The sequence below is a fragment of the Aegilops tauschii genome, chromosome 3 (genome assembly GCF_002575655.3).
Source record: "Aegilops tauschii subsp. strangulata cultivar AL8/78 chromosome 3, Aet v6.0, whole genome shotgun sequence".
Classification (NCBI taxonomy): Eukaryota; Viridiplantae; Streptophyta; class Magnoliopsida; order Poales; family Poaceae; genus Aegilops; species Aegilops tauschii.
In genome coordinates this window covers 359,836,925-359,860,076 of record NC_053037.3, presented here as the reverse complement: position 1 = coordinate 359,860,076, position 23,152 = coordinate 359,836,925, and the positions used below count along the sequence as shown (strand labels likewise).

General features: G+C 47.3%; 1 protein-coding gene across 1 annotated transcript; it reads left to right on the top strand.

Moving 5' to 3' along the window:
* The first annotated feature begins 19,272 nt into the window (after positions 1-19,272).
* LOC109763924 (glucan endo-1,3-beta-glucosidase 14) lies at positions 19,273-22,533 on the top strand. The gene is made up of 3 exons (XM_020322806.4): positions 19,273-19,814; positions 21,001-22,034; positions 22,132-22,533. The coding sequence occupies exons 1-3, from the start codon at positions 19,721-19,723 to the stop codon at positions 22,186-22,188; spliced, it is 1,185 nt and encodes a 394-aa protein (XP_020178395.1). The 5' UTR covers positions 19,273-19,720; the 3' UTR covers positions 22,189-22,533.
* The last annotated feature ends 619 nt before the right edge of the window (positions 22,534-23,152 follow it).

Below are 23,152 nucleotides of genomic sequence, written 5' to 3'. Positions count from 1 at the left end.
TGAAGAAGAACCAAGTCAACTTCGGAGGCCCTCTGTTGGAGCAATTCGAAGCTGCTGCTGTAGTGACGGAAACTGTGACTCAGAAGAATTGCATCGCTCAACAGAAATGGGGGCCTGTGGTAGCCTCCAGGGTTAGTACCAGGAACAAGAAAGATAACAGACCTGCTATACAAAAAGCTCAAGAGTTGAAGCAAATCAAAAACCTGGAAAAACCTACGTTGAGAAAAGGTACTCAAAACTCTTTTGCATGTCTTGATGATACCTTTCTGATTAATACTGTAGAATGCTCAGGGATTAGCCTGGGTACCAGCAGTGAAAACATCAGAGAGAATATTGGTATTATCAAACAGGTAGAAATAGATAGACTTGCTAAGTTTAATTCTGAAAACCCTGATATATTTCTGCCTCCCAATATAGATATTACTGGTGAGGAATTTCAGAGTTCCTAAACCTGGTTCTAGGGATAATGGTGAGACAGAAGTGGGGGCACATAGTAATGGACCCTCTACTTCAGACTCCCCTGGATTGAGGTTCTAAAATCCTTCTCCTGCAAAGGGAGAAGGAGAATTAATTTTAATTATAAATGATAGGTGTTTTCTGGAATATTAGAGGGCTAAATGGCCCCAATAAGATTGACAGATTAAAAGAGCTCATTAGAGCCAACCGTCCTGATTTTATTTGTATTTCTGAGACTAAAAAAGAGGAGTTTACTATTCTTCAACTTGAAGCTTTTGATCCTAGATCCAATTTCCAATGGAAATGGCTCCCTGCTATTAATACTGCAGGAGGGATCGTGATTGGTATTAAGGTAGATATCCTTGACATTGTTCAATGGGATCTACACAAATACTGCATTTCATGTGTGCTTAGGAACAAACAAGATTGCTCTATTTGGAGAGTTATTCCTGTTTATGGTTCTGCCTATGACCAGTTTAAATTGGATTTCATTAATGAACTTCATTACATTCTGGCTGGATGGACAGGACCCACTCTAGTAGGTGGTGATTTCAATCTAATTAGAGAGGCTAGTGATAAAAACACTGGTGCTATTAATCAGCACTGGGCTGACCTCTTTAATGATTGGATTAATAAATTTGGTTTGATTGAGCTCAAATTAAATGGGAGAAAGTTCACTTGGGGTAACAACCAGGACCATCTGGTGATGGCTACTATAGACAGAGTTTTCATGTCCACTGATTGGGCCTCTGAATTCCCTGGAGTTCAACTTAGAGCCCTCCCTAGATTGGGGAGTGATCACACCCCTCTGGTTCTCAACACTTGTGCCTTCCCCATTCACAAAAGTAAACTTTTTAGATTTGAGAAATGGAGGTTGAGGGCTTTAGAGAGGTTGTTATTAAAGCCTGGACTGCCAATTGCCCCTTTACTAAGGCTATAGATATTTGGCAGTTCAAAATTAGGAATTCCAGAAAAGCCATCAAAGGGTGGATGGCCAATTATGAGGCTGAGCAAAACAGGCAGAAACAAGCTTTAGTGGCTGAATATAACTGCTTGGATATTATCTCTGAAACTAATCCCCCTTCCCCTAACACTAACAGCAGAATCAAAAAAATTGCAGGTGACTTGGAGGGAATATGGAGGAAGGAAGAAATCAAAGCCAGACAGAGATCCAGAGAGAGAGATATACTTGAAGGAGACCTGAATGATGGCTATTTTAAAGCTATAGCAAACCAGAAGAGAAGGAGGAAACAGATTATGGTGCTAGAAGGAGATGCAGGTAAGGTGACTGATCATAATGATATTACGAAAGTTGCTGTTGATTACTACAAAAAACTATTTGGTTTTCAAGATAAAATTAACATTAACCTTCGAGATGACTTTTGGGAAGTTGGAGAGAAAGTTACTGATGCTCATAACAACATCCTGGATGCCCCCTTCTCTGAAAAAGAGATTGAAGAGGTTGTCTTCGGCTCTTATGCAGAAGGAGCCCCTGGGCCTGATGGCTTTCCCTTTTTATTTTATCAACAATTTTGGGACCTTATAAAAGGTGATTTATTTGCTTTATTTCGTGATTGGGAGAAAGATGAGCTAGATCTATATAGGCTCAACTTCTCTTTGTTAACTCTAGTTCCCAAAGAGGCTGATGCTAGTAAGATAGATAAATTCAGACCCCTTGCCATGATTAATTGTAGCTTCAAAATCTTTGCCAAATGTGCCACTATTAAGTTTGGCCCCATTTGCAAAGATTTAATTTCCTTGAACCAGACAGCCTTCATTAAAGGCAGATATATTGCTGAGAGTATTATCACAGCTCATGAAATTATTTATTCTGTGTACTCTAGTAAACAATCTGGTTTTGTTTTTAAACTAGACTATGAGAAAGCCTATGACATGATTAACAGAGATTTCCTGATTGACATGATGCACAAGAGAGGTTAGCTCTGGGTGGATGAAGAAGGTTACTTCTTTATTACACCAAGGATCTGTTGGGGTTACTATTAACAATGCCAATAGTGATTTTTTTTATTACTGGTAAAGGAGTCAGACAAGGGGACCCTTACTCCCCTCTTCTATTTAATTTGGTAGCTGATGTTTTTACTAGAATTCTTGTTAAAGCATCTAGAAACAACATCCTGGAAGGTCTTTTCCCTAGTTCCAATCCAGCTGGTATTATTAGCATGCAATATGCTGATTACACCTTGTTATTTTTTAGTAACAACCCTGCTCATGCCAGGAACCTTAAATGGCTGATGTCCTGTTTTGAGCAAATTTCTGGGATGAGAATTAACTTTCACAAATGTGATTTGGTGCCCATTAATGTGATGAGGAAGAAGCAAAAATATTTGCTCAAATCCTTGGTTGCAAACTGGGTGATTTTCCCATTAAATATTTAGGAGCTCCTCTCCACCACAGAAAGTTGAATAAATGTGAACTTCAACCTACTGTTGATAAAATTATTAAAAAAAGGGGGCTGGGTGGAGAGGCAGATTACTGTCTTCGGGCAAGAGGCTCACATTAGTGAAAACCTGCTTGGCCACTATACCTAGTTACCTTATGGGGGTCTTTAAATTTCCTAAATGGGCCATTAAGTTGATTAATTCTCAGCTGACTCACTGTTTTTGGGATGATTATGAGGGCCATCACAAATTTCACCTTGCTGCTTGGGGGAGTGTGACCCTGGCAAAGCAGCATGGGGGGCTTGGCATTCCTAACATTGCAGATATGAACCTTTGCCTTTTAGCTTCCTGGATTAAGAGATACTTTTTAGATGAGGGCAAGATTTGGAAACAAGTCATTGATGCCAAATACAACACTCATAATCCTAACATTTTTGCTTGTTCTGCTAATGGTGCTTCCCCCTTCTGGAAAGGGATTTTGTGGGCTGCTAAAGCTGCTAACATAGGTTATTCCTGGATTATCGGGAATGGCAAGAGTGTCAGGTTTTGGGAAGACCAGTGGATTGGCCATACCACCCTGGCTACTAAATATTGGGGTTTATATAGCATTGCCAATGAACAGAATATCACTGTAAGTGATGTCTGGGACGGCACTAATCTGAAAATCTCTTTTAGGAGATGTTTTACTCGTGATATGTTAGCTGAGTGGAATGATTTATTCAGCTACATTCAAAATATTGTGCTGATAGATAAAGACGACACTGTTTGTTGGAATTATGATTCAAAGGGTGTTTACACAGTTAAATCCTTCTACAAAATCATCAATTTTAGAGGCGTTCACCCTGGGGACCTCTTTTCCATCTGGAATATCAAAGTCCCCCTGCGCAATCATATTTTTCTTTGGCTCATGTCTAAGAATAAACTCTTGACTAGGGATAACTTGCAGAAAAGACAAACGGTAGAAGATGCTACCTGTCTTTTCTGTAGTGATCCTGAAACTATTGAGCATTTGTTTTTTGGATGTGTTGTTTCGATGGAAATGTGGAGAGTGATTGGGGACATTTCTAACAACCATTCTGGGATGTCTATGACTGACATGCTCGAATGGTGGTCCTTTAACAAAAATCACCCGACAGATTGTTTACTGCATTCTGCTGCCCTATGGGTTATATGGAAATATCGTAACGACATGTGCTTCAATCATATCCCCTGGGTTGGGATGCAGGTGCTGTGGAGGAGGGTTGCTGCTACTTTGGACAGCTGGGCGGTCCGATGCTCAGGCCCTGTCAAGGAAAAAGTGCTATACTTGGTGCGGAAGCTGGAGCAATTAGCAAGATCCCCGCCCCTCCTGCTGTGGCCGGACCCTGGCTAGGTCTGCATAAGTGCTCGGAGGTGCTGCGAGGGCGCGATACCATTTGATTCCTTGCCTGCGGGCTGTAGCTCCTTCCGAGATTGTTATTCCCTTTGAGTGAGAAACTGTGGCCCTGTGGGCATGGTCTGCTCTTATTTTGCTGGGGCAGCGTGTGTGCTGTTTTTCCCCCCGCGTACCTGTATCGGATGTTGGAGCTTGTGTGGTTTCATTTGGCAATGCAAATGGAACCGGGGCGTTGAGCCCTTTTCCTCTTAAAAAATTATCTCCTACCGTTTTGTTGAAAAGAAGCATACTTCAATGTGCATAGTACTATATACACCTTTTCTTAATCTTGTAATAGTGGTATATGCTTCATGAGTACAGTAGCATCACTACAAGGTGTATGCTTCTTTTTAGAAGTATATACCAATTATTTCCATAATATATACCATTCTCTACCTTGTATATATTTTTCGTGGCTTTTTTGAAGAAAAAAAGTATAGACTACAATGTGCTTGGTAGTATAATATTGTACCACTTATTTATTAATCTTGTAATAATGCGAAAGTGTCCTTCTGCTCCCGAGCTCAAATGAGCTTGGTGAACAGTAAAATAAAAAAAATCCATTTTTTGGAGAAAAGTTCTAAATGCTTGCAAAAATTCATCATGGAATCACATTTCTGTAAAGCGTGGCAAAAAAAAGGCAAATTCGGTGCTCCAAAATGCTTTTGAAAGTAGTATTTTCAGACTATTGGGTTTTTTTTGGCAAGCCTTCCAGGAATATGATTTCATGAGGAAATTTTGCAAGCACTTAAAACTTCTGTCAATGTTTCTCCAAAAAAAAGTTGGATTTTTTGAAAAAATATCGATTTTACTGTTCACCCGAGCTCATTTGAGCTCGGGAGCATAAACTCTGCGTCCGTAATAGTGGCATCTTGCTTTTTTCTTCTTCATAAGAGGATTCACAAAGTGGCAAGCTTGCCTCTAAACTGGGACCCATGGTCATGCCTCTAATCTCAGCTGAAAACTGCGCAATGTGTAGCCTCTATCTTTAGTGCCAAAACTAGACAAACAACTGAATAATATATGCTACCTTTGTCAACCAATCCATCACTCCCTCCTACAATTAACTGGCTGGCAAGTGGGGACAGTGAAATATTTTATTCAGCAAGAAGCCTTGGAGGCGGGCGCTCAGCTTGGAGGCGTCTCCAGGTTTTTTTGGCTTAGAGGCAGAGGATGCAGTGTATAGAGGCAACGTTTAGAGACTTGGAGGCAGCCTTAGAGGCGGAAAATATCCACACTGTGGATGCCCTAAGAACGCAACTTTAGTTTGCATCTAGGATTTCAAGAAGGGAGAGTCATACAACTGCGGTATGACTTGGGACAAATTCTTAGGGTGAATATATTTGTTACGCAATAACTGAATCCACTCCCCGTCTTCCTCTGAAGAAAGCATGTACAACCATTTACTAAGGAAACATTTGTTCTTAATCTTAAGATCTTGAATGCTTGCACCCCCTTGATCTTTAGGCCGACATAGAATAACTCACCTCGCCAGGCGATATTCAGACTTATGTTCATCACTCTGCCATAAAATCTAGAGCTAGAGCGGTAGAAAACAAGTGGACTTCAAAAAAGATAGCATGACCATAGGAAGGCTCGTGAACAAGAATTTACTATGATCAACCGACTGTCACAAGACACCATTTTACCTTTGAAACAACTTTGTTTCTTTTCAAAGTCGTCTTCAATACAATTTCACTCTTTATTAATGAGTTCGCGATGGTGTATTGATATCCTGCAATGGTGTATTGTTCATAATGGTTTTCTTCTTTGGCGCATCAGAAGTAGAATAATCCAGTCTTGTGAAAATTAATCTTAAGCCTTGTTTGAAAATACAGTATCAAATTTCATATTAACCGCCCTGTCCATATCTCGTTTCATGAAAATGTTAGTGTGATTAGCGTAGTGTAGAATGGATGATGGGTCGCCGAAATGAATATTGGGTTATATAGTAACTCACAGTAAGATGCTTAGGACGTGAATTGCAGTGGTGGATTCGATTAGGAAGGCGCTTTCGGAAAGTATGCACCTAATAAAGAAGAAAGGCTCGAATTTCTTTCTGCAAACAGGCAAAAGCTTAATTATGTGCCACGCCACATCCATATCCATATATGCAGCTTTGCTGGAACGATTCACCCATCACTGGTGAGACTTGACAGAGCATTGAACAAGAGGCACAGGGCTGTCGGCGAAATGACGAGCCTACGACTGCGAGGTAACCGGAAGGACGCTTCTATATGTGGACCAGATGCGGTAAGTGCGGCCGCCATTGAACCGCTGGATTGGATCACGAGAAATGCCAGATTCGGATCTGGGATCCGGGGGTCCTTCTGTTTTCACTTTTTCAGTGGGGTCTGAGGAGGCAAGGCAGCAGAGCTCACACGTGCCACCGAGTCGGATGAGGGATGACACGGATCGGCGTCACGCGCGCATTCCTGCTCAGGCGCAGCACCGACGCGCCTGCCTCTGCTTGCTATTGCTAGAGCCAACCCCATGGTTGCTAAAGCATCTACAGTCGGACTTGGTAAATCTGGACTCTCAAATGCCCGTAAACATGTATGTGCATGTCTGTAAAAGTATTCGGAAGGGCCCTCATATTTTCGTCCCGGCATTCACATATTTTAAATTCGAACTCTCAAATCCATGTAAATACCTGCACATCGATTATACAAGACAATATCGCACGTAAATAGCACATGTTGGTACGAAGCATAGATAGCGTTTACATAAAGTTTATTTTAAGTGACAAACTCAAGCATTGTCTCCTTGTTGTCATTGTGAGTCTACATGTGCTCCACAAGATCATTGAGTAGTTGCGTGTGCACCCGCGAATCTTGAAGATTCTGATGCATCTGCAAAAAGTTCATCAGCTGAACCGCATCTTGATCTTCCGGGATTTCAAGTTATTCTCCAGGCGCTTCGAAATCATGGGTTTGGGCTACACTATCACCCTCATCCTCGACAATCATATTGTGTAGAATAACACAATATGTCATTAGCTGCCACAAAGTTTCTGATTCCCACATCATTGCAGCGCTCCGCACAATTCCCCAACGAGCTTGAAGCACACCAAATATCCTCTCCACATCCTTCCTAGCCGCTTTTTGCATTGTTAGTGGCTCTGTTTATTGCCACGTGGCTCGGATATGGTCTTCACAAATGCCGCCCACTGAGGTACCATCGGCAAGATAGTACCCCATGTTGTAGTATCGGCCGTTGACGGTGTAGTTGCATGGCGGTGATTCCCCATTGCAAAGTCTCCTGAACACCGGAGATCATGGAAGCACGCTGATGTTGTTGTGAGAACCGGACATTCGAAAGAAAGCATGCCAAATCCATAAGTCATGTGATGTCACCGCTTCTAGTATGATGGTGGCCTCTGTGGTGTGACCTCGATACATTCCCCGCGGACTTTTGGGGCGGTTCGTCCATTGCCAATGCATGCAATCAATTGATCCGAGCATTCCTGGAAACCCCCTTGCCTCTCCAATAGCCAACAACTTCTCTGTGTCCTACCCATTTGGTTCTCTGAGATACTCAAGTCCAAACACCTCCACCGCGGTGCGGGCAAACTTGATAATATTCTTTAGTCACGTGCTCTCCCCCATCCTGACCATCTCACCAACGGCATCTGCAGCAGTACCAAGTGCAAGCTTCCTCAGAGCAGCCGTGCACTTATGCTTGGTCGAGAAAGAGAGTTGGCCGCAACAATCCTTGTGAGCTTGAAGTAGTCGTCATGTGCCTCCACTCCCTTCACAATGTGCAAAAACAATGGTTTCTGCATGCGAAAACGGCGACGAAACCATGGATCATTCGGGAAAGTAGGTTTGGGAACAAAGTAGTCCTTGTGCAGTAGCTTTGCCCCGGACACCCTGACCCGGTTGATCACTCTTCTCCCTTTGATTGAGCCCTTGAAGTTGAGAATATGCTTCACTTGTGGGTCCATTTCCTCTTGCATCCTCATGAGCATAATCATGTCTACTTCTTCGTCTGAATCCGACGAATCGAAGAACCCATCTTGAATAATTTGGTCAAGCTCCGTCGGTCCATACCCCTCGTCTGACGAAGCATCTGAATCCATCATTTTACATAACAACATCACAAAAAATCCGGTCAGACCATGTGTCAAACACATCAAGCGCAAAGACGGAGCCAGAGAATTGCCGGACATACCATGGTGGCGTCTGGGATGACAACGACGTCCCCCGCGGCGAGGACATGAGGACTCTTCCGGAGCTGGCAGCGGAGAGCCTGGGAACGGCTGTGGAGCGGGCGCGGCGACGAGCGCGAGACGGGCGGCGCGAAGGGGGAAGAAGAGAGGAGATAGAAAATGGATCCGGCTGGTCTTCGGGGTGGTTTTGGTGCAATTTGGGGTGGGGTCGGGCTGTCGAGTCCGACGTGGCGGGCATGCTCGGGCACACCCGGGCGCTGTTGGGAATCGTAGCATAATTTTGAAATTTTCCTACGCTCACCAAGATGCATCTATGGAGTATACTAGCAACAAGGGGAAGGGAGTGCATCTACATACCCTTGTAGATCGCGAGCGGAAGCGTTCCAATGAACGTGGATGACGGAGTCGTACTCGCCGTGATCCAAATCACCGATGACCGAGTGCCGAACGGACGACACCTCCGCGTTCAACACACGTACGGTGCAGCGACGTCTCCTCCTTCTTGATCCAGCAAGGGGGAAGGAGAGGTTGATGGAGATCCAGCAGCACGACGGCGTGGTGGTGGATGTAGCGGGTCTCGTGCAGGGCTTCGCCGAGCTTCTACGAGAGAGAGAGAGAGGTGTTGCAGGGGAGGAGGGAGGCGCCCAAGGCTGTTGTGTGCTGCCCTCCCTCCCCCCTTTATATAGCCCCCCTGGGGGGGCGCCGGCCCTGGAGATCAGATCCAAGGGGGGGCGGCGGCCAAGTGGGGGGGAAGGGGTGCCTTGCCCCCCAAGGCAAGGGGGAACTCCCCCCCCCCCCCAGGGTTCCCAACCCTAGGCGCATGGGGGGAGGCCCAAGGGGGAGCGCCCCAGTCCACTAGGGGCTGGTTCCCTTCCACTTTCAGCCCACGGGGCCCTCCGGGGTGGCCCCACCCGGTGGACCCCCGGGACCCTTCCGGTGGTCCCGGTACAATACCGATAACCCCCGAAACTTTCCCGGTGGCCGAAACTGGACTTCCTATATATAATTCTTCACCTCCGGACCATTCCGGAACCTCTCGTGACGTCCGGGATCTCATCCGGGACTCTGAACAACTTTCGGGTTTCCGCATACCTATATCTCTACAACCCTAGCGTCACCGGACCTTAAGTGTGTAGACCCTACGGGTTCGGGAGACATGCAGACATGACCGAGACGCCTCTTCGGTCAATAACCAACAGCGGGATCTGGACACCCATGTTGGCTCCCACATGTTCCACGATGATCTCATCGGATGAACCACGGTGTCGAGGATTCAATCAATCCCGTATACAATTCCCTTTGTCAATCGGTATTTTACTTGCCCGAGATTCGATCGTCGGTATCCCAATACCTTGTTCAATCTCGTTACCGGCAAGTCTCTTTACTCGTACCGCAATGCATGATCCCGTGACTAACGCCTTAGTCACATTGAGCTCATTATAATGATGCATTACCGAGTGGGCCCAGAGATACCTCTCCGTCATACGGAGTGACAAATCCCAGTCTCGATCCGTGCCAACCCAACAGACACTTTCGGAGATACCCGTAGTGCACCTTTATAGTCACCCAGTTACGTTGTGACGTTTGGCACACCCAAAGCACTCCTACGGTATCCGGGAGTTGCACGATCTCATGGTCTAAGGAAAAGATACTTGACATTGGAAAAGCTCTAGCAAACGAAACTACACGATCTTTTATGCTATGCTTAGGATTGGGTCTTGTCCATCACATCATTCTCCTAATGATGTGATCCCGTTATCAATGACATCCAATGTCCATAGTCAGGAAACCGTGACTATCTGTTGATCAACGAGCTAGTCAACTAGAGGCTTACTAGGGACAGGTTGTGGTCTATGTATTCACACATGTATCACGATTTCCGGACAATACAATTATAGCATGAATAATAGACAATTACCATGAACAAAGAAATATAATAATAACCATTTATTATTGCCTCTAGGGCATATTTCCAACAGTCTCCCACTTGCACTAGAGTCAATAATCTAGTTACATTGTGATGAATCGAACACCCATTGCGTCCTGGTGTTGATCATGTTTTGCCCTAGGGAGAGGTTTAGTCAACGGATCTGCTACATTCAGGTCCGTGTGTACTTTACAAATATCTATGTCTCCATTTTGAACACTTTCACGAATGGAGTTGAAGCGACGCTTGATATGCCTGGTCTTCCTGTGAAACTTGGGCTCCTTCGCAAGGGCAATAGCTCCAGTGTTGTCACAGAAGAGTCATTGGGCCCGACGCATTGGGAATCACCCCTAGGTCGGTAATGAACTCCTTCATCCAGACTGCTTCCTGTGCTGCCTCTGAGGCTGCCATGTACTCCGCTTCACATGTAGATCCCGCCACGACGCTTTGCTTGCAACTGCACCAGCTTACTGCTCCTCTATTCAAAATATACACGTATCCGGTCTGTGACTTCGAGTCATCCAGATCTGTGTCGAAGCTAGCGTCGACGTAACCCTTTACGACGAGCTCTTCGTCACCTCCATAAACGAGAAACATATCCTTAGTCCTCTTCAGGTACTTCAGGATATTCTTGACCGCTGTCCAGTGTTCCTTGCCGGGATTACTTTGGTTCCTTCCTACCAAACTTACGGCAAGGTTTATATCAGGTCTGGTACACAGCATGGCATACATAATAGACCCTATGGCCGAGGCATAGGGGATGACACTCATCTGTTCTATATCTTCTGCCGTGGTCGGGCATTGAGCCGTGCTCAATTGCACACCTTGCAATACAGGCAAGAACCCCTTCTTGGACTGATCCATACTGAACTTCTTCAATATCTTGTCAAGGTATGTACTCTGTGAAAGACCAATGAGGCGTCTTGATCTATCTCTATAGATCTTGATGCCTAATATATAAGCAGCTTCTCCAAGGTCCTTCATTGAAAAACACTTATTCAAATAGGCCTTTATACTTTCCAAGAATTCTATATCATTTCCCATCAATAATATGTCATCCACATATAATATGAGAAATGCTACAGAGCTCCCACTCACTTTCTTGTAAACACAGGCTTCTCCATAAGTCTGTGTAAACCCAAACGCTTTGATCATCTCATCAAAGCGAATGTTCCAACTCCGAGATGCTTGCACCAGCCCATAGATTGAGCGCTGGAGCTTGCACACTTTGTTAGCATTCTTAGGATCGACAAAACCTTCCGGCTGCATCATATACAACTCTTCCTTAAGGAAGCCATTAAGGAATGCCGTTTTGACGTCCATCTGCCATATCTCATAATCATAGTATGCGGCAATTGCTAACATGATTCGGACGGACTTCAGCTTCGCTACGGGTGAGAAAGTCTCATCGTAGTCAACCCCTTGAACTTGTCGATAACCCTTAGCGACAAGTCGAGCTTTGTAGATGGTCACATTACCATCTGCGCCCGTCTTCTTCTTAAAGATCCATTTGTTTTCTATGGCTCGCCTTTCATCGGGCAAGTCAGTCAAAGTCCATACTTTGTTTTCATACATGGATTCTATCTCGGATTTCATGGCTTCTAGCCATTTGTCGGAATCCGGGCCCGCCATCGCTTCTTCATAGTTCGAAGGTTCACCGTTGTCTAACAACATGATTTCCAGGACAGGGTTGCCGTACCACTCTGGTGCGGAACGTGTCCTTGTGGACCTACGAAGTTCAGTAACTTGATCTGAAGTTTCATGATCATCATCATTAACTTCCTCCCCAGTCGGTGTAGGCACCACAGGAACATTTTCCCGCGCTGCGCTACTTTCCGGTTCGGAAGGGGTGACTATCACCTCATCAAGTTCCACTTTCCTCCCACTCAATTCTTTCGAGAGAAACTCCTTCTCTAGAAAGGACCCGTTCTTGGCAACGAAGATCTTGCCTTCAGATCTGAGGTAGAAGGTATACCCAATAGTTTCCTTAGGGTATACTATGAAGACGCATTTTTCCGATTTGGGTTCGAGCTTTTCAGGTTGAAGTTTCTTGACATAAGCATCGCATCCCCAAACTTTTAGAAATGACAGCTTAGGTTTCTTCCCAAACCATAATTCATACGGTGTCGTCTCAACGGATTTAGACGGTGCCCTATTTAAAGTGAATGCGGCAGTCTCTAAAGCATAACCCCAAAATGAGAGCGGTAAATCGGTAAGAGACATCATAGATCGCACCATATCCAATAGAGAGCGATTACGACGTTCGGACACACCATTTCTCTGAGGTGTTCCAGGCGGCGTAAGTTGTGCAACTATTCCATATTTCCTTAAGTGTGTACCAAATTCGTGACTTAAATATTCTCCACCACGATCTGATCGTAAGAATTTTATTTTCCTGTCACGTTGATTCTCGACTTCATTCTGAAATTCCTTGAACTTTTCAAAGGTTTCAGACTTGTGTTTCATTAGGTAGACATACCCATATCTACTTAAATCATCAGTGAGAGTGAGAACATAACGATATCCTCCGCGAGCCTCAACACTCATTGGACCACACACATCGGTATGTATGATTTCCAATAAGTTGGTTGCTCGCTCCATTGTTCCGGAGAACGGAGTCTTGGTCATCTTACCCATGAGGCATGGTTCGCACGTGTCAAATGATTCGTAATCAAGAGACTCCAAAAGTCCATCTGCATGGAGCTTCTTCATGCGCTTGACACCAATGTGACCAAGGCGGCAGTGCCACAAGTATGTGGGACTATCGTCATCAACTTTACATCTTTTGGTATTCACACTATGAACATGTGTAACATCACGTTCGAGATTCATCATAAATAAACCATTGACCAGCGGGGCATGACCATAAAACATATCTCTCAAATAAATAGAACAACCATTATTCTCGGATTTAAATGAGTAGCCATCTCGAATTAAACGAGATCCAGATACAATGTTCATGCTCAAAGCTGGCACTAAATAACAATTATTGAGGTTTAAAACTAATCCCGTAGGGAGATGCAGAGGTAGCGTGCCGACGGCGATCACATCGACCTTGGAACCATTCCCGACGCGCATCGTCACCTCTTCCTTTGCCAGTCTCCGTTTATTCCGTAGTTCCTGTTTTGAGTTACAAATATGAGCAACCGCACCGGTATCAAATACCCAGGAGCTACTACGAGTACTGGTAAGGTACACATCAATTACTAGTATATCACATATACCTTGGGTGTTGCCGGCCTTCTTCTTGTCCGCTAAGTATTTGGGGCAGTTCCGCTTCCAGTGACCACTTCCCTTGCAATAAAAGCACTCAGTCTCGGGCTTGGGTCCATTCTTTGACTTCTTCCCGGTAACTGGCTTACCGGGCGCGGCAACTCCCTTGCCGTCCTTCTTGAAGTTCTTCTTACCCTTGCCCTTCTTGAACTTAGTGGTTTTATTCACCATCAACACTTGATGTTCTTTTCTGATCTCTACCTCAGCTGATTTCAGCATTGAATATACCTCGGGAATGGTCTTTTCCATCCCCTGCATATTGTAGTTCATCACAAAGCTCTTGTAGCTTGGTGGAAGTGACTGGAGGATTCTGTCAATGACCGCGTCATCCGGGAGATTAACTCCCAGCTGAGACAAGCGGTTGTGCAACCCAGACATTCTGAGTATGTGCTCACTAACAGAACTGCTCTCCTCCATTTTACAGCTGAAGAACTTGTCGGAGACATCATATCTCTCGACCCGGGCATGAGCTTGAAAAACCAGTTTCAGCTCCTCGAACATCTCATATGCTCCATGTTTCTCAAAACGCTTTTGGAGACCCGGTTCTAAGCTGTAAAGCATGCCGCACTGAACGAGGGAGTAATCATCAGCACGCTGCTGCCAAGCGTTCATAACGTCTTGGTTCTCAGGGATTGGTGCTTCACCTAGCGGTGCTTCTAAGACATAATCTTTCTTGGCTGCTATGAGGATGATCCTCAGGTTCCGGACCCAGTCCGTATAGTCGCTGCCATCATCTTTCAGCTTGGTTTTATCTAGGAACGCGTTGAAATTGAGGACAACGTGGGCCATTTGATCTACAATACATAGTGTAAAGATTTAGACTAAGTTCATGATAATTAAGTTCATATAATCAAATTATTTAATGAACTCCCACTCAGATAGACATCCCTCTAGTCATCTAAGTGAAACATGATCCGAATTCGACTAGGCCGTGTCCGATCATCACGTGAGACGGACTAGTCAAGATCGGTGAACATCTCCATGTTGATCGTATCTTCTATACGACTCATGCTCGACCTTTCGGTCCTCCGTGTTCCGAGGCCATGTCTGTACATGCTAGGCTCGTCAAGTGAACCTAAGTGTATTGCGTGTGTTCCGAGGCCATGTCTGTACATGCTAGGCTCGTCAACACCCGTTGTATTCGAACGTTAGAATCTATCACACCCGATCATCACGTGGTGCTTCGAAACAACGAACCTTCGCAACGGTGCACAGTTAGGGTGAACACTTTCTTGAAATTATTATAAGGGATCATCCTACTTGCTACCGTCGTTCTAAGCAAATAAGATGCAAAAACATGATAAACATCACATGCAATCAAATAGTGACATGATATGGCCAATATCATCATGCTCCTTTGATCTCCATCTTCGGGGCACCATGATCATCTTTGTCACCGGCATGACACCATGATCTCCATCATCATGATCTCCATCATTGTGTCTTCATGAAGTCGTCACGCCAACGATTACTTCTACTTCTATGGCTAATGCGTTTAGCAATAAAGTAAAGTAATTTACATGGCGTTTATTTAATGACACGCAGGTCATACAAAATAATAAAGACAACTCCTATGGCTCCTGCCGGTTGTCATACTCATCGACATGCAAGTCGTGATTCCTATTACAAGAATATGATCAATCTCATACATCACATATATCATTCATCACATCTTCTGGCCATATCACATCACATAGCACTTGCTGCAAAAACAAGTTAGACGTCCTCTAATTGTTGTTGCAAGTTTTTACGTGGTTTGTAGGTTTCTAGCAAGAACGTTTCTTACCTACGTATGACCACAACGTGATTTGCCAATTTCTATTTACCCTTCATAAGGACCCTTTTCATCGAATCCGTTCCGACTAAAGTAGGAGAGACAGACACCCGCTAGCCACCTTATGCAACTTGTGCATGTCAGTCGGTGGAACCAGTCTCACGTAAGCGTACGTGTAAGGTCGGTCCGGGCCGCTTCATCCTACAATGCCGCCGAATTAAGAAACGACTAGTAGCGGCAAGAAGAATTGGCAAACTCAACGCCCACAACTGCTTTGTGTTCTACTCGTGCATAGTAACTACGCATAGGCCTGGCTCATGATGCCACTGTTGGGAATCGTAGCATAATTTTGAAATTTTCCTACGCTCACCAAGATGCATCTATGGAGTATACTAGCAACGAGGGGAAGGGAGTGCATCTACATACCCTTGTAGATCGCGAGCGGAAGCGTTCCAATGAACGTGGATGACGGAGTCGTACTCGCCGTGATCCAAATCACCGATGACCGAGTGCCGAACGGACGACACCTCCGCGTTCAACACACGTACGGTGCAGCGACGTCTCCTCCTTCTTGATCCAGCAAGGGGGAAGGAGAGGTCGATGGAGATCCAGCAGCACGACGGCGTGGTGGTGGATGTAGCGGGTCTCGTGCAGGGCTTCGCCGAGCTTCTACGAGAGAGAGAGAGGTGTTGCAGGGGAGGAGGGAGGCGCCCAAGGCTGTTGTGTGCTGCCCTCCCCCCCCCTTTATATAGGCCCCCTGGGGGGGCGCCGGCCCTGGAGATCAGATCCAAGGGGGGGCGGCGGCCAAGTGGGGGGGAAGGGGTGCCTTGCCCCCCAAGGCAAGGGGGAACTCCCCCCTAGGGTTCCCAACCCTAGGCGCATGGGGGGAGGCCCAAGGGGGAGCGCCCCAGTCCACTAGGGGCTGGTTCCCTTCCACTTTCAGCCCACGGGGCCCTCCGGGACAGGTGGCCCCACCCGGTGGACCCCCGGGACCCTTCCGGTGGTCCCGGTACAATACCGATAACCCCCGAAACTTTCCCGGTGACCGAAACTGGACTTCCTATATATAATTCTTCACCTCCGGACCATTCCGGAACCTCTCGTGACGTCCGGGATCTCATCCGGGAATCCGAACAACTTTCGGGTTTCCGCATACATATATCTCTACAACCCTAGCGTCACCGGACCTTAAGTGTGTAGACCCTACGGGTTCGGGAGACATGCAGACATGACCGAGACGCCTCTCTGGTCAATAACCAACAGCGGGATCTGGATACCCATGTTGGCTCCCACATGTTCCACGATGATCTCATCGGATGAACCACGGTGTCGAGGATTCAATCAATCCCGTATACAATTCCCTTTGTCAATCGGTATTTTACTTGCCGGAGATTCGATCGTCGGTATCCCAATACCTTGTTCAATCTCGTTACCGGCAAGTCTCTTTACTCGTACCGCAATGCATGATCCCGTGACTAACGCCTTAGTCACATTGAGCTCATTATGATGATGCATTACCGAGTGGGCCCAGAGATACCTCTCCGTCATACGGAGTGACAAATCCCAGTCTCGATCCGTGCCAACCCAACAGACACTTTCGGAGATACCCGTAGTGCACCTTTATAGTCACCCAGTTACGTTGTGACGTTTGGCACACCCAAAGCACTCCTACGGTATCCGGGAGTTGCATGATCTCATGGTCTAAGGAAAAGATACTTGACATTGGAAAAGCTCTAGCAAACGAAACTACACGATCTTTTATGCTATGCTTAGGATTGGGTCTTGTCCATCACATCATTCTCCTAATGATGTGATCCCGTTATCAATGACATCCAATGTCCATAGTCAGGAAACCGTGACTATCTGTTGATCAACGAGCTAGTCAACTAGAGGCTTACTAGGGACAGGTTGTGGTCTATGTATTCACACATGTATCACGATTTCCGGACAATACAATTATAGCATGAATAATAGACAATTACCATGAACAAAGAAATATAATAATAACCATTTATTATTGCCTCTAGGGCATATTTCCAACAGGCGCCCCCTTATTCGCCCCATATTTGGGCTGGATATGGGGGTGCCGGTCGGTCCGGGAGTTTGAGGCCCGTTTAGGGAGCCCGTCTGGGTCAAAATATCATGACCGGACAGTGACCGGGCAGCCCACCCAGGCGTATGAGGCGGGTTTGAGGCGCCCAACTGTAGATGCTCTTAGGGCATCTCCAACACCGACCCGCAAACCTCCTGTATCAGTCCGGATCACTATTCGGACCGCAAAAACCATGCAACGCGGTCATGCAGCGGTCCGCGGCGTGGTTCAGACGCGTTTTCTCCCGCAAACCGAAGACAAACACGAGGAGGTTTGCGGGAGTCCGGACTACTATCATGCCCGCTTCTGACCGCCCTGGCCCACCAAAAACGTCTTCCCCTCCCACGCGCGCTTCCCGAAATCATGTCGCTTAGAGCGCGCCGCTTCACATTGAAGGCGGCTCAGGGCGGACGTGACCTCTCACTGCCTACGCCATTGAAGCGGCACGCAGGCTGAGGGCGCCGCCTGCTGCACGTCCGGCTAAACACGCATCCTTGCTGCATTCAAACGCCTCCATTAAACCCACGTGGAAGCCGAAATAACTACTCCGGCCACACGTCCGTTCACGAGCGTGTCGGCATTAAACGCAACACCAGGCAAGGTCCTCTCGTCCGCCCTCTATTTAAACGAGGCCAGATGCCGAGCAAGAATCGCACCACTCTGCCGCTCCCCATCTCCTCCTTCCACCATTTTCTCCACTCTTTCGATGGCATCTGATGAGCAGGAAGAGCAGTTCTCCGGCATAAAAGTCGGCTGGATGGCCCGCCGAGCCTGGTGGATACGAGCGAGGCAACTCGCTGCTCCATCTCCCTCGCAGATCCGATTGGTCATGAACATCGTAAGGTGCTGCTCTTCGCGAATGGACAGGGGCCCTCTGCTTCCCATCTCACCTCCCGGAACTCCGGTTGTCAACGCGCGTAGCCGCGCCAAGCAGGCAGAGAAAGAAGCTAGTTGCGCGAATGTCGACTAGGTTGCAGCCAGTACGTCGACCGCCATCATCGAGCAGAAGTAGAACACGGGAGGCCGCCGCCGCTTGGGTCCTAGAAAGGTCACCGTCGGTGACCTATCCTGTTCTTCTTTATCTCAGGCCATGCTGGGCACCCGTCTGAACTCCACGGAAGCACCCTTCTCCTTCGGCTGAAGCATCCTCTTTGCCACTATGATGAGCGGCGCAGCCGGACATAGGGAAGATACGGGGGAAGAATATGCCTCCGGGAGTCCCGACAGTCCGGTTAGCGGGCTGCCGGACATGGGAAAGACAAACGGATCAGCTTGGGTTGGCCGTGGACTAGTGTAGTGTATCCGTGTGGTGGGAGTGGAGGCCCGCGCAATCGTACATGCACATAGTTTTACATTTTTACTTGAAAATATGTCCAAAATGTAACCGTTTTCATTCGATTTGTATGAACTACGTCATGATTTGAAATCTGGGCTTGTTTGCATAAATTTCGTTCGGTTTGTTGAAGATGAATTTAAAATGCATGCGGCTACAACTGGACGGTGGTTTTCCGCATCAGTGTATGCGGAGTCCACGGACGGATATCGAAGGAAATTTACATGTAGATGCCCTTAGTTTTTTCGTGCCAGATGCAGCATGTGAAGGACGCTCAGTTGCTCACACATCTTCTTGGTGCAGCCCATGTTTTCACTTCACCAGAGCCCAACAACCATGCATTGGCACTGCAAGCAGCAGCGCAACGCAAATAAGCGAACGGGGTCGTTGAAAAGCTTTGGACAGACAGTACGTGCCGTCCAGCTCGGCTTCCACCGTGCCTCCCACCGGCAGCATAACACCGTGCTCCTGCAGCTGCGACCTGAAAGAGACGGAAGACCGGTCAGAGATCCGCAGCCGACGACGCACACTGTCATGTCCTTCTTACGCTCGGCTTCCACCGTGCTTCCCACCGGCACCGGCACGCACAAGTCAAGCCACACCACCACCTGCTAGCTTCTCAACATTGCAGCAGAGCATGCTTCCTAGCCCCCCTTCCGCTGCTTAAATACTAGGCCATTGGTGAACCCTACGCCAGTCCATTCGCGCGCGTGATCCAAGAAGAACACAAGCCAACGGGCACACGCACAGATACGGCGAACGGTGAAGCCTGGCCGTGGAGGCCTTGCTAGCTTTTGCTCTCCACCTAGCTTCTTCTGCCCGCTTGGCTCTTCTCCCTGGACTGGTCAGGGGCCCGGTACGCGCGCGGCTGGATCCGAAGGATGGCGGCGGCATCAGCTCGGGAGCCGTCGAGAGCAGCTTCCCCCGTTGCTACGGCTGCCGGAGTACTCCTGGCCCTCGCCGTCCTCCTCACAGGTGAGTTCCAACTGTCTGCGTGCGCTGCCAACCCCAGTATAGTCCGAGCTCTAGAGAGCTCGTACGTACGCGTCGTCACAATGGCCGTCCATTCCCTGCTTCTGTGCTCTGTTCTTTCAATTCTATCGTCGGTCATCTTCTGTGTCGACTGCTCATATATATTTATTTTCCCTGTGCGTGCAAAGAGCATTTTACTATTTACAAGAAGAAAATAAATAAACGGGCTGTCGTTTTGCAAGTCGTTAGTACCAACTTCTGATCAGTGGTTGCATTTGCTGGAATTGCCATTGATTATCTGGTAGGTGCATCTGCTGAGATTAAGCATGTCTAGGTGTTGGTGGTTCTGGCTACTGCACAGCTGAGCCGACATGGCGCCCCTATCTTGGCGTTCCATGCCGCAAGTAATGCACTGCCCACTGCGGCGACAAAAAGTATGAACTTTAAATGATACGCTGCGAAAAATAATGATACGCTGAGATTTGTTATTCGACAAAAAACAAAACGTATCAGCTTTCACTCACTCTTCACAAGCATATAGGAATAGGAGTATGATAAGCGTTGGCATTTCCATTGTTTTCTCTCCCAATTTCGCGCATCTGACGATCTGGTCCTGAGCTGTGCTTGCTTTCTCCACAAAGTTTCTCCGCAAAGGCTGCCTTTCATCATTTCTTATTCCGCAGTCTGCAGCTAATTAAATTAAGTTTAGCATGCTCGCAACTTGGGCGATACTTGAAAGTAAAGGGTTCGCCACTTCGCCAGTAATGCACGTGGAATTTTGGAATAATTGGATTTTAGTATGGTGGTGTTACTGTGTTAGTTATTGGTAGGGTTCAGCCACGCCACTTGACCATGTGGTCCAGTGAAATCTTGCTTCCATTGGATCACGCACCCCCTCGATTTCCATCTGAATGTAACTGTATGCTTGTATTATTATATTACCTATAGATTGCTTTTCTTTTGTTCCGATCACCTTGCACTGATGGCATACGGTATGGGTTCGTGCTGGCTACACAAGCACGCTTGGTAACTGACACACTGATAAATCGCTATGTTCTTATGGCAATTATGAAAAATTATGGAGAAAATGAATCAAATGAATGGATTTCACATTCACAGCGATAGTACCGATCGCCGTGTATGTAGAAAATGACTGATGGATGACACGGAACAACGATTAATTTTGCAGAGGAGGTGATTGTGGCGGATGCCCTGTCCATCGGCGTCAACTACGGGCAGATCGCCAACAACCTCCCTGCGCCGGGACGGGTGTCGACGCTGCTCCGGTCGATCAAGATCAGCAAGGTGAAGCTCTACGACGCCGACCCGCACGTCCTGCGCGCGTTCCTCGGCACGGGCGTCGAGTTCGTGATCGGCATCGGCAACGAGCACGTCCCGGCGATGGTGAGCTCCACGGTGGCGCAGGCGTGGCTCCAGCAGCACGTGGTGCCGCACCTCCACGCCGGCGCGCGCATCACCTGCATCACCGTCGGCAACGAGGCGTTCAAGGGCAACGACACCGCCCTGCAGGCCAGCCTCCTGCCCGCCATGCACTCAGTGCACCAGGCGCTCGGGGCGCTCGGCCTGCAGGGCCGCGTGAACGTGACCACCGCGCACTCGCTGGACATCATGGGCGTCTCCTACCCGCCCTCCGCCGGCGCGTTCGCCCCGGGCGCCGTGCCGCACCTGCAGCCGTTCCTCAAGTTCCTGTCGGCGACGAGGGCCCCGTTCCTGATCAACTGCTACCCGTTCTTCGCCTACAAGGACGACCCGGCGCGCGTGCCGCTGGACTACGTGCTCTTCCAGCCCAACGCCGGCGTCACCGACCCCAACACGGGGCTCAACTACGACAACATGCTGTACGCGCAGGTGGACGCCGTCTACTCGGCGATCAAGGCGCTGGGGCACACGGACGTGGACGTCAAGGTCTCCGAGACCGGGTGGCCGTCCCGGGGCGACCCCGACGAGGTGGGCGCCACGCCGCAGCACGCCGGGACCTACATCGGGAACCTGCTGAGGAGGATAGAGATGAAGCAGGGCACGCCGCTGCGGCCGGCGGTGCCCATCGACGTCTACGTCTTCGCGCTCTTCAACGAGAACCTCAAGCCCGGCCCGGCGTCGGAGCGGAACTACGGGCTGTTCTACCCCGACGGCACGCCGGTCTACAACGTCGGCCTGCGCGGCTACCTCCCGCCCATGGCGGATTCACAAGGAGCACGGCAGGTACGGTTTCTTGATTCACTTGCTCGATCAGCACATGTTCATATGCATTTACATAGAGAGACCGTGACAAGCCAGCACTTGGGTTGTGTTTACGCAGGCGGTTCATGTGATTCTACTCATCGCCATCGCGACGGTCGCTTTTGCCTTGTCCTGACAGTATCCTGAAGGGTTATGGCGCGCTGTGATTGAACAGAGCTGAGCCAAAGTGCATCAACTCCTTGAAAGAAGACAGCATGATCATTCTCTTGGGTTATGCATAAAACTGGCCCTCTCCTCCCCGATAAAAATCCCCCTCTTTTTGTGGTGTAGAACTGATGTATTTTGGCAATGCCATTCATTGCCATCCGGATGTGCTCTGGTGGCCTTCAGAATTTGCAAGTTGCTTCTTATTCACTTTAGATTAGCTCTAACCGAAGCTTGGACGTCATTAACTCAATAAGTAGTACTACTTCTATTTTGTCCTGCCAATGGAGAAACAATAGTGCAGACATGTTTTTCTTGAAACTAAAGATTTGTCTTCTCCATTAATTAAGAAAAATGTGACAAGGTTTTAACGAAAAGGAACATCAAAACACAAGAGAGAAGTCCATAATATAATCCTGAATTCTTCAATTTCTCTAAGATTCAACCCCGACATCTAAAATCGGATAAGATTCAACTCTAAACTATCAAAACCGGCTACGACTCAACCCTTCTCTCCCGTGACCCTGGTTTTGACCCGTTGACCGTTGAGTAAGCAGCCATGTCAGCATTTTGGCAGTCCAGGCAAAAAATGAAATTCAATGCTATTCTTGATTTTGTCAAGTAAAAAATGTCTGAAAGTTTTCCATAATGATCAATATATTTTTATATTTAACAAAATGTTTTAACAAATACAAATAGTTTCATTTTTTGGACAAAATTTGACCAAAATTGTGGCTCAAAATGCAATTTCAAGGTATTTATTATTCTATACCTAATAATAAAAGGGCTATTGCTTCTGGCGATACGTCACGGAAATTGCCCCCCTAAATTGTAAGATATTACCCAACAATGCCACCTACTCCCTCCGTCCCATAATATAAGGGTGTTTGAGCGCACTAGTGATAAAAACGCTCTTATATTATGCTCTTATATTA

Excerpts from the sequence above, each read along its gene's own strand:
- LOC109763924 (XM_020322806.4), top strand. The coding sequence starts at position 19,721 with ATGGCGGCGGCATCAGCTCGGGAGCCGTCGAGAGCAGCTTCCCCCGTT. Across the intron at positions 19,815-21,000 it reads CCTCGCCGTCCTCCTCACAG|AGGAGGTGATTGTGGCGGAT; the intron begins GTGAGTTCCAAC and ends TTAATTTTGCAG. Across the intron at positions 22,035-22,131 it reads ATTCACAAGGAGCACGGCAG|GCGGTTCATGTGATTCTACT; the intron begins GTACGGTTTCTT and ends GTGTTTACGCAG.